At 46.9% G+C, this 14,987-nt stretch overlaps 1 protein-coding gene across 1 annotated transcript in view; it reads left to right on the forward strand.

The window, feature by feature from the left end:
• HK1 (hexokinase 1) overlaps positions 1-14,987 on the forward strand; it is a 37,513-nt gene that overhangs the window by 10,528 nt on the left and 11,998 nt on the right. The window contains exons 3-9 of the mRNA XM_009098856.4: positions 823-971; positions 5,623-5,742; positions 8,347-8,442; positions 10,182-10,281; positions 10,364-10,547; positions 10,723-10,878; positions 12,543-12,776. Coding sequence (XP_009097104.1) covers positions 823-971; positions 5,623-5,742; positions 8,347-8,442; positions 10,182-10,281; positions 10,364-10,547; positions 10,723-10,878; positions 12,543-12,776 — 1,039 coding nt within the window. The remainder of the gene's footprint in view (positions 1-822; positions 972-5,622; positions 5,743-8,346; positions 8,443-10,181; positions 10,282-10,363; positions 10,548-10,722; positions 10,879-12,542; positions 12,777-14,987) is intronic.

Genomic DNA, 14,987 nt, shown 5'->3' on the forward strand with positions numbered 1-14,987 from the left:
CATGGTAGGGCATGAGATAGCATGAGCAGGTCAGGCAAATATGTTTGCCTTGCTCTCCAGGGGTGCCAAAGGTGTCATTCCTCTGATACCCAGGCCACGTGCCTGGAGTCTGTGACAGTGGAGGGTACTGGATTGGCTTCAGCTCTCTCCAGCACAGGGGGAGATGGAGGTACCCCAACTCTTTCCTCCTGGGCAGATATTAGGAACTCTGTGCAAGGCATCACAACTTCTGAGTAACTCCTGCAGCAGTACAGGGGTGGTTTTTTAAGCTGTCCTTTCTCTGACTTCTCTTATCTGTCTGCAGTTTGCAGTGAATCTCAGCCTTTCTGGACACGAGATGGGGGGTGGTTCCTACTTTCATTACATCTGTGTGTGATTTGTTGATTTTAGAGCAGCCACCATCCACTGTTGCTTGCCAAAATGACACAGGCTTATTTACAGCAAAAGGCTGCTTGTCAGTGGTCTGGCATCCCTTCATTCTACTGTGTCTTCTTTCAACATCTCTTTTGGGTCTCTCCTGAGATCTGTGCTATGCCATCTTCATCATGAGATCTGGATACAGACTGTCCAGTGCTTTCAATTCCTTTTGGGTTAACCTTCATTGTAGTTGCCTGTGTATCAGTGGTGCTTGGCATTGCCATTGCACCAGCTTCCTGCCAAATTGTAGGGAATCAGATCGATGGAATCAGGTTCACATGGATACCCTGCAGCTGGCACTGTAGGGACTGGACCTTTGCTTCAGTGCTGCACTTAACCAAGCTTGATGTTTCCCAGATTTGTGTTGCATATGATTTTTAATCACTTGTGTCGTTTTCCACGTAGAGAAAGGAGATTTCATTGCACTGGATCTTGGTGGCTCTTACTTCCGAATCCTTCGGGTGAAGGTGTCGCACGAGAAAAAGCAGACGGTGCAGATGGAAAGTGAAATTTACAATACCCCAGAGGACATCATGCACGGGAGTGGAACACGGGTAAGCACCTCTTCCTTGGCACATCCCTCTGGAAATTAGCTCCTTAGATTTTAGAAAACCCCCACAAGGCTGAGCTTAGCCAGTTGTACCTACAGCATGCAGGCTGCACCTCAGTGTCAACACTGAAAAGGAGTAAGCAGTGTAACAGAGCCTGCATGGGTGCTACAAATCTGCTGTCATCATGTGGGAGACTTCTGGATAAGAGAGGGGAAAAAATGGCTCAGAAATAAAAATTCTGGCTTTTATAGTGAACTTACTTTCCATTAGTATAAATGGAGAGCAGGAAAACAACTTAGTCTTTGTAAGCAATGGACATGACCAGCCCTGCAATTGTAGTGTTAGATGAGGGGTAGAAATCACCATGACAGCCACATCTCTGTGCTGGCAGTCTGAGCAACTCAGCATTCATGAAAAGTACAAGTACATTGAAAAAATTACGGGAAGCTGATAGAATGTTTTGGCACAGCTTCACTTAAGTTTTGTTGAGTAATTGAAAGGTGTTTTTTTTTTTTTTTTAGTCTTCCCTGTTCCAAGAGTAGAAAATATTTATATCCATTCACTTGGATTTCAAATTGAGTTCTTTGAAAGTTTTTTGGTTTTTTTTTTTTTTTTTTTTATGATCAGGAAATGGATTACACTGGCAGATTTGTCTCCATGTCAGCCTAAGGCAAAACAAGTAATTTTCATTGCTGGAAACAGCAAGGTTTCTATACTTTTGATTAGCATGAGGTGCTGTTCAGGAGTGTGAGACCTGCAGGAAACTTCAAGCTTGTTTCAGAAGAATAAGCAAAATAGGAGAGAAATTAAAGCTGTTCCCATAATTTTTCTACCTTTCATATATTTTCTGTAGTCACCTTAATTGTCTGTGTGTAATAAGTGAGTGCAGCAGTGAGTGTAAGATGGCAGTCATGGCTTGTCAGTAGAACTGATAAAAGCATTGCTATGATATCTGAACCACAGCAATAAAATAACCTTCTTGGAAGGACTTTTCCTAACCTTATTGCTTTGTTTTTGGGCCAAAAGGCCGTGCAGTGGCTTTCTCACAGGGTGGTTTTGGAGGGGAGCTGAGCTGAGCTGCCTCTGGCTGGCAGGGGCAGGGAAGTTGGGTGGGCTGCTTGGAGGCAGGGTGGCAGCAGGGGTTGCTTGTCCACGGATGGGTGCCAGGAGCTGGAAGCTGACAGGCATCAGGGCTGTCTGCACACCCCCTGGGGAGTCAGGGCAGGCTGGCTTTAGGGGATTCTGATGGAGACTTATGATAAGGGTAGTAAAGATAAGCTGGGAAGGGAGACATCAGGTCTGCTTTCTTTCCATGTCTTTGTCATATCAGTGTTTTAATTTTTCAATATGCAAAGGCCATTTGGCTGTTGGGAAGCAGCAGTGTGGAGCTCAGGCTGATAGGCTTTGTCATGGCTTTTAGGCTGAAAGAAAGGCAAGCAAGGCTTCTACTGACCCCATGGGCACAGTATTGAAATACCAGGAAAATGAGAACAGAACTTGGAAGCATTATCAGAATAGCACCTGGATTTGAAGTTGTTCCATGATGATATCCAGTGCTTGCTGTGTGCCTTCAGAGGGAAGCATGGGGGATCCCCACGAGGCAGACAGGCAGCTGATGATTTGGTGCTTATGACTGATGTCTGTGCTTGAGGTTTTCTGAAATGTCCGAGCTGGATTTGTGGAATACTTGGACTGAGCTGCCTGTGTAGGGTAGGCTACTAATGATTTCCAGCAAGCTGTGTCATTAACTTTGCTGAATTACACTCCTAAAGCTTAGTGCCTAATCAGCTTATTGAAAGATTGTGATTTATGGCTTCACCTCTCACTAACATGGTTCCTTTGGATACTTTCCACTTCACGGCATTCAAACTTCCATTTTTGTCCATCTGTCAGGCATGGGCTTACAGTTTTACCAGTCAGAGATGGTTCCCTGTCAAAGTCAAGGGCAAAACTCTGATTGACTTCAGCAGTGTAATAGCAGGTCTAAAATTTGTAAGAATCCTGTCTCCTGTGTCAGCTCAATGAATGGGAATGTGCCTGAAACTTGATTTTGGTGTTGATTTTGGTGTTGATTTTGGTGTTACCACTGGAGGTAACTTATGAATTTGTGGCTGTTTTCTGGATCTGAAACTGTGGTTTCCTTGCTCCTTAAATCATCCCCATTGAGGGGCTTGGATCTCCAGTTGCTTGTCCAAGTCTCCTGTCTGCCAAAGGCATCATTGTGGAGACCTCTTGGAGCCCAGCTTGAGCAGGCAGCTTCTTGGTCAGGGGCATTAAGCCTGATCTGCTGCTCAGGGTCTCAGGCTGTATTGCCTCAGGTCTATAAATCAGAGTAGCCCTTTCCTCTTGGCTGTGGCGTTCTCTCTGTCCATCTTTTTGACATGTGATAAAATATTTGGCTCACACTGTTCTCTACTGCAAATCTGTGGGTAAAAGAAGATTTTGATTTTTCCTCAGTGCACCTTCCCTACTTTAATGAAATTTTACTGGATCTTTGTAATGTTGCCTCTACTATCCAGTCAGAGATATTGGCACTGCTGAGCTTTGGATGTTAACATGGGCATGGGCACACACAATGTGCCTGGAGTCTCCTTAAGAAAATTTCACAAGTGTCAGTGGTAGCAAAGCTAATAAATGCCTGTCTTTTTTCTGCTTTTGAGCCATGCCATTCCTCTGTGGTAGCACAGCCAGACCGTGCATCACTGACTAGACACAGCTCCTGTAGTGTCCACATCATGGCTAATGGTTAACTGCATTTGCATCTCATTAACTGTCCTCCCAGTGTGCTGCTAACTCACACAGGTGGGCTTCAGCAGGTCCTGCCAGGCCTTCAAGGGCAAACACAGCAGGTGCATGGAGTTTTTGGTGTCTGTTGGGAATGCCCAGGAATTTTTTGCACTTAGACTTACAAAGCAGATCCCATCTTTTCTCTATGCATTCGTGGTTCTTTGCATGAGAGGGATTTTTGTAACAACGTACACAGTCAACATTTCTGCTTCCTGCTCTCTGAACTCCCGAGGGGTTTGAGGTTGGGCCCTGGATTTTGTTTGTAATCCTGGAAGCAGCTGAAAGTTTAGTAGGATTGAGTATTCAGCAAGATACTTTCAGATGGGAAGCATAATTAAAACACAGACTCCTGCTGTTTCTGTGTTCCTCCTGGAAAAGTTGCCATATTCTATGATGTAACTGTAGTTCTTTTCCTAATTCCTCTGTCCCTCATCTGGACAGCTGAAAATTGTCTTCCAGAAGTGCAGCAGAGTGCATTGCATTCCCAAGTTGTTTCTCTGCGTGGGCTCAGAAAAATGTCTTTGATTTGCCCAGGGCAATGAATGGCAACATTCTCCCTGGGAAACCACTGTACTTTTCCTTAATCAAATCTGACCTCATTTAAGGCATGAGTCTAAGGTGTTCAGTTTAATTGTAACATTACACACACTGCTTCTTGACCTGCTTTGAAGGACAAAATATTCCTATTCATCCTTTGTAATTGCTGCAGTCTGTCTGTAGTACATTCCTGTCTCTCCAAGACTCTTCATTGTTCTTAATAAAGCTGTGTGGGCTAATTGGAACCAATGGATGTCTTTGTGTACTCCCTCCCAGTTATCCCCAGTCTTTTAGGCAGATTACCTCCTCTCATCGCACCAATGCTGTAGATAGGATTTGTTTCATTTTCTTTGGGTTTTTGTTTTTCAGGGAGTTAAAAGGTGAGGCACAGTTATATCCTGGGGCAGGCAGTGGCTTGTTAATACCTTGCCATCCATCTGTGGTATGGGTCAGTTGAAGGCAGGTCTGGCTTTCTGGTGCTGGTAAATACAAACCTGTGTTTTTGTTGCTTCAATTGCTCAGGCTTGATTTCAGCTTTGAGCATTGCAGTCTACCTGAGGGCTGTCCAGGTGGCTCAGTGCCTCCCTGGTTCCTGGCCTGGCTGACAGGGACACAGAGTGCCATGGTCACAGGTGCCATCGAGGCATCTGGGTGGGAGTTGGTACCCACCAGCCTGGTGCAGGCTGCCTGCAGAGTTCAACCTTTTAAAAAATGCAGAAAATATCCCCTATTTGGGCTGTTTCTCAGAGCATCATGGAAAATATTTAGATGAATCCCTTGGGTTTCCTTTTTGTTTGTTTTTTGTGTGCTTTAGGCCTAGATTTGAGATTATGTTCTTTTTGGGTGGCTCCTGCAAAGTGCTGGGTCTCAGCAAGGCTTGAGTGAAGCAGATGTTGTCTTCTCTACATCACTGTAAAAGTGCTCAACCTCCTCTGGGACTGGATCCCAAATGTTCTTTGGACTGGCTCCTTCCTGTTATAGAAAGGTTAAAAGAGCATTTTTGTTCTCATCAAATGTTAAGTGGAAGGGTTACAGCAGGCTCGAGAGCCACGAGCCTCTTGTTGCAGGAAGTGTTTTTATATGGGTGTAAAAGATGCCTGCAGAATTAGGTGTGCAAAAGGACAGTGCATTTCATAATGTATTAATTATTAAGGTGTTAATATACCCTGCTTGAGAGTATTTCCATAGCTATGCCATTTATACATCTTTTAAAATCTGGAGAGCTATTTTCCCCTTATCCCTCACTCATAGCAGTTTTCATATAGAGTTTGAAACATTTTCTCCCTGAAGCTGTATCTCTAATCATGGTGGTTTTGTATTTTTCTTACAGCTTTTTGATCATGTTGCTGAATGCCTGGGAGACTTTATGGAGAAACAACAAATCAAAGACAAGAAACTGCCAGTCGGGTTTACATTTTCCTTCCCCTGTCGACAATCCAAGCTAGATGAGGTAAGAAGATTTCACAATTTTCTTAATACACAGAAGAGCTGCCATGTTATTGAAGCAGTATCCCAGACAGGTCTTGTTTTGGGGATAAATGAGTATTACATTTCACTGTCAGACTGTGTTTGTGTTTATGTTTCTGCCTGAAAGAGCTGGGTAACAAAAGAGGAGGAGACTGTGATGTTTTGTGCTGAGCTCCTCAGTGTTACAGCTTACCCTCTAAACATGGCAGTGGTTTTCCCTGCCTCCTGTGCAGCCTTTTTCCCCTCTCCCTGGGGTGTGGTTGGTGTGAGCCAGCCCAGCAGGGTTTGCTGGTTTTGCTGCCCCTTAAGAATGCACAGGGATCTGGATCCGGGTGTCTGTGCCAAGCATGATCCTGATCCCTGGCACCAGGGCCACTTGGAAAGGTCACCTGGAGCCAGCCTGCTGCCCAGAGGGATGGGGATAACCAGCCTGTGCACTGACTGTGAGATTCCCAGGACAAGGATGCTGTTGTGTTTTCCTTCTTTTGCTCCTTGTACCACAAATGACTCAGCAGGCTCCCGGTACAGCATTGCCATGGCAACGGTGTAGCAAACGAGTGCAGGAAAGTTAAATCTACACAAAACATACAGAGATTGCCCTGTTAAAGCATGACCTGCTTTTCCAGCTTGCAGGTCTCTAGGTTAGCTTGATGCAACAGCCCCTCAGATGCTGGTGCTGAGGAGGGCCAGGTGAGGCATGGTTTTCATTACATTTCATACTTCTTGGGCAGTGCTGAGAGCTGAGCCCAAGGGTGCTGACTAACTCAGGGTCTGAAAGCAGTTCAGAGCAGAGAGCTGCCTTTACCTGCATCAGATCAGAAGAGATGAGTTGATCTTGGGGCAGCTCTCCCATCTGGCTGTGGTGAGGCTCGGGCTCCTGACCACCCTAACCTGTGGTTGTGAGGTTGAGTTGCCCTTGGGAAGGTTTGCTTAGCTGCATGATGAAAGGTGCTTGTTTGTGGGCTGGTTTGCTCCAGCCAGCTGGGATGGAGTTGTGCTTGTGTGGGGCAGGGGCAGGCAGCACGTGGGGTGCCCTGGGGACACCTGAGCAGTGGCAGAGTGGAGTGGGGTAGTAACGAGGCAAGGAAGGGTTCCTCTCGAAGAAAAAAGCCTACAACAAAAAAAAATCGTTGACAGTTTTACTGATGTGTTTTGAGTGTTTGAAAAATGTTTTTTTCTGGCTTCTGTGGGCCAGGTTTGCTCTTGGATTGCTGTTTCTGCTTGCCTGGGTGCTGTTTTCTTGTGCTTGGTGAGCAGAAGGAGACAAGGTGGTCCCTGTTGGCTCCAAGGGTGATAAGATGGGCACTGCATGGTTGGGCCCCACTCAACCCTGCTGCATTCCAAGGGCTCCTTTCTGCTGCCAAGGCTTTGCTGAGGAAGGAGAAATTCCTTTCAGCACAGTGGCCAGTCACACTGAGAGGAGCTGCTCTTTGCCAGTGTGGTTTGACCAGTTTCTTATAAAAGTGCTGTGAAACAAGGTGCCCTTTTTGCCCGTGAAAGCTGTGCCAGCAGAGTGGGCTTTGCCCACAGTTTCCCTGCACAGCAGCACGGGGCTTTGCTGGGTTTCTAAATGGTGGCCATGAGGGCAGCACATTGGCAAAACTCACACAAACTGAGTTTGTGGTTGAGGGGTAGGAGAGTATCTCCTGGTTTGGAAAGAGCTGCCCTGACCCTCTGGTCCCTGTAGCTGTCTCAGTTTGGAGGGAAAATTTATTCTTAAGCTAAGATATGGGCAAACATGTACCTGGGCAAACGGCTGCTTGTGCCTACAGGCTTCAGCTTTTCTGGTTTTTAGCTTCTTGGACTCCTGTTGTGACAGATTTGAACATTGTGGTAGGTATCAAAGCTGAGCTGGTTCGAGTTGTCTTTCTGTCAGTTGATTACTGTCAATACTCTTTCTTTTATTATTATTTACCTGTGCACTGAATGCTCTGATTCAGCCAGGAATTATGCAAATAGCAAAAAAATCAGTGTAGTCATTACCTTGGGGGGTTTGCTGGCTCTTCAAGATGGTTTGCAGACAAGGAATTCAATACCAGGATTTCCTTTTTGATCTGTGCTGTGAAGTAGGGACATGCATTGTTACATCTCCAGTATTTTCATTTGCCTCAACCCATAAACATGATCCCACAGTGAAACAAGCCCAGACAGATGGGACTCCAGGCAGTAAATGTGCAGCAGCCTGATCCCCACTGCAGCTGAATCCTGGACATGCCAACATCATATCCCTGCTCTGTAGTCAGTCCTGTACAGTCAGCTTTTTCTGAAAGCAGTCTATTTCCATGGCCCAAAAGGATTAAATGGTTTTCCAAGAAAAACTGTCGAGGAGTAGCAGGGAGGAGAGTAGGCTGAAAATACAAAATGCAAACACACCATTTTCTAGCAAGGGAGGGGAAAAGAATTTTCTATCTTTGATCTCACTGTAATTAGGCTCTAAGGCCACCACTTGTCTCAGGTTAGGTTTTTAGAGGTCATGTGTGAAAAGAGACCTGAACATTCATTTGAGGTATAAAATCTTGTTTTTAAGGAAAAAAAACCCCAAACCAGTGTGTGTCTTATGTTGACTGTTGCTGTGTTGTTTTGTCAGGGTTATCTGATAACCTGGACGAAGCGCTTCAAAGCGAGCGGAGTGGAGGGAGCAGACGTCGTGAGGCTGCTCAACAAGGCCATCAAGAAACGCGGGGTAAATTGCACTTCTTTTTCTCTTTTAGCTGTATCTCAGCTTTGTCAGGGACCACTCTTGGTGTCACTCACTTGAGCAGGTGGTCTGAGTGGTGGTGGAGCTCTGCTTTCTTGCATGAAGATGCGTGGGTTGCTGGAAAAAGGAGGCGGCGTCAGAGTTGCCGTGTGGAAGCTGTGATTTTCCTCACAGCACAGAGCTGAGTTGCTGTGTCGTGGCTTTTTGCTGGCAGCCTTCAGTGATTTTATCACTCTTCAAAAACTGAAGAAGTGCTGTGTGGCAGTGCTGTGGCTTTTCAGTGATACCAATGCATCCCATTCCTGAGAAACTTGTTTCTCATGGACTGGACTTGGCTGAGTTGTGCACCTGCTGTGCGTGGGAGCAGGAGAGGAGCTGAGCAGAGGAGAAGGGGATTTCAGGCTCAGCCAGCTCTTGCTCCCTGCAGTTTCTCTGTGTTGACTTTATAGAGAGTGAAGGTGACCAGGTTGCTGATTTAAACAAGTAAAAAGGCACTGAGCGTGAGAGGGAATGAATTTGGGTTTGCATAATGCTTGCAGCCAGGTCATATGTTGATTACTCAGCATCCAAAAATTCATTGGAAACTGTGAAGTATTTGCTTTCTTTGGACAGTTGTGGACTCAGGGAAACCTGAATTTTGCCCTCACCAAACAACATTACTGAGTCGGTTACTATCATTAGAACTGGCAGAATCTTACACACTGAAGAACCTGGAAAGGAATGGCTCCATGTAATTTATTTGATTACATTATTTTTGTATTAAAATCTTCACTTGAAATAAAACACATTGACGATTTAAGTGAATCTGTAAGAAATATTTTCTAGATTGATGCCTCAAGCAGCTGCTTCAAATCCTTCCATGATGTTTCAGTGCAAAGCTCCTTCTCCCTCGTGTATGGGCCTTTTCTTTCCTGTGTGAGAGCAGGCCTGTGCTCTCTGGAGTGATCCTGGTGCTATTTTATTGCTTGCATTAGTCTGCTCTCACTGCCTTCTTGGGTACGTGGGATGGGAAGCTGGCAGACAGAACAGGGAATGTTTTAAAAGATGAGCTGTGGTATTCAGGCAGATTATTTGTCTCCTGTTCCTTGTGAAACTCTTTGCTGAAAGGAAACTGATAAGGAACAGGAACAATGTTTTCCAGAGCAGCCCTGTGGCCCAAGCTGTTGGAATTTGAAATTCAGGGAATTCTCAGAACTTTGGGCCTGTCAGGCAGAGTTTAGAATTAAACACAGTATTTGATCTGAGACCTTGGGAAAGGCTCCCAAACTAAGGTGCTAGAAACAAGAATGTGGACTTACAGTTTGAAGCAGAAACACCTTAAGCTAAGTGGAGAAAAGTTTAGAGTTTAAGATATAAAAATAAAAGTAGCTACAAGGGTAAACAAGAAGTTTAGAATGCAGCATTGTAGGTTTGTGTGTCATAACATGGTTGGCTAAGAAAGCTTGCACTGTAGCATGAATCCATAAGACTAAATATTTAAGGATTGAGTCAGAAACATATATAGTGTTTTATTAGTCAATAAATCTTTAAAAGGTCTTGTAACTAGGGGTCTTGTGACCTTCTGAGCCATGCAGCAAAGATGTGAGCTGAACTCACCCTTCCTACCTACGTAGAAGATAAAAAAATAAACCACATCATCAAGACCAACTCAGAGGTCCTGTCTCTAACTCATTCAAAGCTCCTTCCAAAATCCCCCTACCCAACCATGTCCTGTTGCTCCCCAGGACTATGATGCAGACATCATGGCTGTGGTGAACGACACCGTGGGCACCATGATGACCTGTGGCTTTGACGACCAGCGCTGCGAAGTTGGCCTGATCATCGGTAACACTCGGGGCGGGCTGGGGCTGCTCTGCCTCTGCCTGCCCGGCCCGGTCAGCACCTCCTGCTCTCCTTCCCCCCCCAGGCACGGGCACCAACGCCTGCTACATGGAGGAGATGAGGCACATCGACCTGGTGGAGGGGGACGAGGGCAGGATGTGCATTAACACCGAGTGGGGGGCCTTTGGAGATGACGGCTCGCTGGAGGACATCAGGACCGAGTTCGATCGAGAGATTGACCGCGGATCCCTTAATCCTGGGAAGCAGCTGTGAGTCATTTGTGGACATTTGTTTTCAGTTCTGTGGCCCATTTCCCTCTTGTGTTAGCAATTCTGCAGGTCAGTAAAACACCTCTGACTGGGCCAGGCCTTACGGTGGCACAGCTGGGCTCTGCTCCCTGGTTTTGCCTGTGGTGTCGTGGGTGACTGCTGTCCTCTCCTGCAGGTTTGAGAAGATGGTCAGTGGGCTGTACATGGGGGAGCTGGTAAGGCTCATCCTGGTGAAGATGGCCAAGGAGGGGCTGCTCTTTGAGGGGAGAATCACCCCTGAGCTTCTCACCAAAGGGAAGTTTGAGACAAAGCATGTTTCTGCCATTGAAAAGTGAGTAATATATCCCTTTTCACTCCTTGGGCTTCACAGTGACTCTGAATGTTGAATTTCCTGCTCTTTTTGCTTTGTGGGCAAGTGTGCTGCTTAGGGGGTGTCTGCCATTCTCTACTGCCTGCACAGAGCTGGCATGTGGGGACCCCCAGCAGACAGTCTGTGCCCTCCTCCCCAAGATTTCTCCCTTCTTCTGTGTTGGGAAGAACTCTAAAGTCTGCCAGTCCACACAGCTTTCAGGGTACGAGCTGTTGTACTTCTCTCACTGCTCACAGAGTTGGTACCCTGCAGCTAAACATGGGAGGGAGTTGGCTTAGTGCCTCCTAGCAAATGCTTGTGCTGCTCCTTGCTGTATCCCTGGAATTACTGGGCAGAAGGAAAACAAGTGTGACAAGGCAGAGCATTCAGTCTCGTAGGCAGGGCCGGGTGCTGCACAGTGACCTCTGAGCTATGTGCCAGTTGGTTTCTTAGAGTGTCATCACCCCTTTGGTCAGTACTCACAGGCTCTTCCCCTCTGTGTTTTTAAAATTCACATCACTGGGATAGTTGGTACCATAGTCATTGGGCTGGATTTTCTCTTTGAAATGGCAAGTACGACTCCAAGGGAACAGCCAGCAACTTCTATAATGCCTGTTCCTCCTGCCACAGTTTACTCCTCTCCCTGCTTTTCATTAAATGTGTATGTTCAGTTGTTTTAACCACAGAGGTCTGTGTTGTGGACCAAGGTAATGTTGAACAGCAGTGAGAAAAATGCAATTATTGAGAAATTCAGTTATGAAGAGCAAAAATTTGCCCTGAAATCCCAACTTACTTCCTGAAGAGGCAGTTTGGTTATAAGTAGGGGGCATATGCCTCTGCAGCTCCAAATTTCTAGCTGGTGCTAGCAAGATGCAAGAGTCCTTAAAAAGATGTATGGAGTGCAGTTAGGGATGACAAGATATATACCCATTGTGTTTTTGTCTGGGAAATGGCTGAGCTGGACAAGGAGAAGTTTGGCCAGAAGATTTGCTCTCAGGCTGGATGCTAATGAGGAAAAAAAAACTGCAAGAGGCAGAGAATGATTGGAGTTGTCAAAGATTGAAAAGAGACCCATTAGGATGAAATTGCTTAGGCAACCTTTGCTCAGGATTTTGTTTTTCACACTGGGCTTAATTTATCAAGACATACAAAGAAATGAGTGTGGGATAAGGTGTGTGCTCAGGCCTGTGCTGAATTGTGGGGCTGGTGCTTCATGCTCGAGAGAAGCCATTTGCAGTTTAAAGCATCACTGTAATGAAAAAACATTTCAGTTCCTCCAGGTCCTTCCCATGGTGCGGCTGCTGTGGTACCTGGAATTGCATTGTTTGTAGGTGGCATGTTTGCACTAGGAGACGTGCTTTAGTGGAGCCATGCTTTAGTGGAGCCATGCTTTAGTGGAGCCATGCTTTAGTGGAGACATGCTTTAGTGGAGACATGCTTTAGTGGAGACATGCTTTTCCATCTGTGAATGAATGCATGTTCAGAGCGTTTCATTTCAAGCCTCATGGAGCGTTCTAGTCCAGATCTCTAAGAAATGTTCTTTCTAACTTTCTCAAATCCCAGGCAGGCAGGGACACCCATGTCTGGATGTTCCTCAGTCCTGCAGCCCAGCACATGCCCACTGAGGAGTCCCCTTTGCTTTGCAGGAGCAAAGAAGGTCTGAACAAAGCCAAAGAGATCCTGACCCGGCTGGGGGTGGAGCCGTCCCACGAGGACTGCATCGCTGTGCAGCACGTCTGCACCATCGTGTCCTTCCGCTCTGCCAACCTGGTGGCCTCCACGCTGGGTGCCATCCTCAACCAGCTGAGGGACAACAAGGGCGTGGGCCGCCTGCGCACCACCGTGGGCGTGGACGGCTCCCTCTACAAGATGCACCCACAGTGAGTGCCCCCGCTCCTGCCACTGGCTCTGCTTTGCACAGGGGTCGTCCCAGAGCATCACCCAGGGGACTCTAGTTTGCCTGTGGTCCCAGGGCATCACCCAGGGGCTCAGGTTTGTCTGTGGTCCCAGGATATCACCCAGGCAGGCTCTGGTTTGTCTGTGGTCCCAGGGCATCACCCAGGCAGGCCCTGGTTTGCCTGTGATCCCAGGATATCACCCAGGCAGGCTCTGGTTTGCCTGTGGTCCCAGGATATCACCCAGGCAGACTCTGGTTTTTCTGTGGTCCCAGGGCATCACCCAGGCAGGCTCTGGTTTGCCTGTGGTCCCAGGGCATCACCCAGGCAGGCTCTGGTTTGCCTGTGGTCCTAGGGCATCACCCGGGCAGGTTCTGGTTTGCAGGTTCAGGTTCTGGTTTGCAGGTTCTGGTTTGCAGGTTCAGGTTCTGTCTGGTCCCAGGGCATTACCCAGGCAGGCTCTGGTTTGCCTGTGGTCCCAGGATATCACCCAGGCAGGCTCTGGTTTGCCTGTGGTCCCAGGGCATCACCCAGGCAGGCTCTGGTTTGTCTGTGGTCCCAGGATATCACCCAGGCAGGCTGTGAGATGATGAACCCAAACTGTGGGCATGGGGGTTCAGGTGTGAGCTGGGGAGCTTGGGGGAAAGGAGAGATGTCTTTTAAGTGAAGGAAAGAAGCAAAACCCTGAGTGACTGGATACTGCAATGTCAGGGAAAGCTAAGGTGGGCTGAATAGATAGCTTAAGGTATCACCAAGAGACCTCTTGGGAGGAGAGTTTCTTTGTATAAAATACTACTTTGTGCCCATTGATTGGGCTGTGACGGGACCTGCATTAATTCACCTTCACCTCCATTTCCAGTTCAATGCCGACTCCTAACCCTCTTTTTGCTAGTTGTTTCTGAAAATACACTTGGAAACCAGGGGGAAACAAACAGTGCTTAGATTTCTGTGGCCTTTAAAAAAAAAACTTTGTCCTGTTTTCCCCATTTTGAAAGTTACACTTTTAGTGAAATAGCTGTATAGATTTATGTAGAAATCAGAAAATTATATTTATGGGGAAACTTATGAAAGGAGAAGTATGCTTAGTGTTTCATTTTCAGTTTCTCACTATTTGTTGAAAAAGATATTTTCCTTTGTTAAAGAAAACCATAGAACAGAAAAATTTCCAAGAGTGCTGTTCTGACTAGCTTTTCCAGATTGGGCAAAGTCTGGGGATTGTTAAGATAATGAACATGGACAATTTTGGTTTCTTAACTGTTTCCCAGACCATCTAAACCAGTGAGTTCAGGAGAGGACCCGAGGAGAAGGGAATTGGAGCAGCACTGCAGCCAGGGAGTTTCTCCCATCCAGGATCAGGTTCAGGGAATGAGACTGATGCTCTCCCCTGCTTTTTGCTGGCTTTGCTTAGAAATTTGGGAGGAAGGAGGGAGGAAGAAATGAGAAATTCAGGAGGAAAGAGAAGTGGGGAAGAACTCTTCTCTGGCAGTTTTCCTACTTGGTAGGCTGTAGTTAGTTTGAGCATGGTGAGTTTGCCCGCTCCTCTTGCATTGGGTTGGTGTTGGCAGTGCAGATTTTGGTGGGAAGGGCAGTGCAGATTTTGGGGTGGATGCAGTGCAGATTTTGGTGGGAAGGATGACACATATTCCAGGGGGGATGAGTGCAGATTTTGGGACTGGGCAGTGCAGATTTTATTACTGGGCAGTGCAGATTTTGGCGGGGGAATGCAGTATAGATTTTGGGGGGAAGGGCAACGTGTATTCTGGGGAGGATGAGTGCAGATTTTGTGGGGTAAGGGCAGTGCAGATTTTGTGGGGTAAGGGCAGTGCAGATTTTGTGGGGTAAGGGCAGTGCAGATTTTTGGGGGTAAGGGCAGTGAAGATTTTTGGGGGGTGGCACTGTGGGTTTTGCAGGGAAGGGTAGTGCAGATTTTGGGGGTGATGCAGCACAGATTTTGGTGGAAAGGGCAGCGCAGATTCTGGGGAGGGAGCAGTGCATATTTTGGGGGGATGAAGTGCATATTTTGGTGGGAAAGGCAGTGCAGATTTTGGGGGGGGATGCCACGCAGGTTTTGCAGGGAAGGGCAGTGCAGATTTTGGCGGGGAGCAGTGTAGATTTTGGGGGGATGCAGCGCAGATTCTGGGTGGGAAGGGCAGCCCATATTCTGGGGGGGGGATACAGCACAGATTTAGGGACTGG

Source organism: Serinus canaria, chromosome 6 (genome assembly GCF_022539315.1).
Source record: "Serinus canaria isolate serCan28SL12 chromosome 6, serCan2020, whole genome shotgun sequence".
In the NCBI taxonomy this organism is placed as follows: Eukaryota; Metazoa; Chordata; class Aves; order Passeriformes; family Fringillidae; genus Serinus; species Serinus canaria.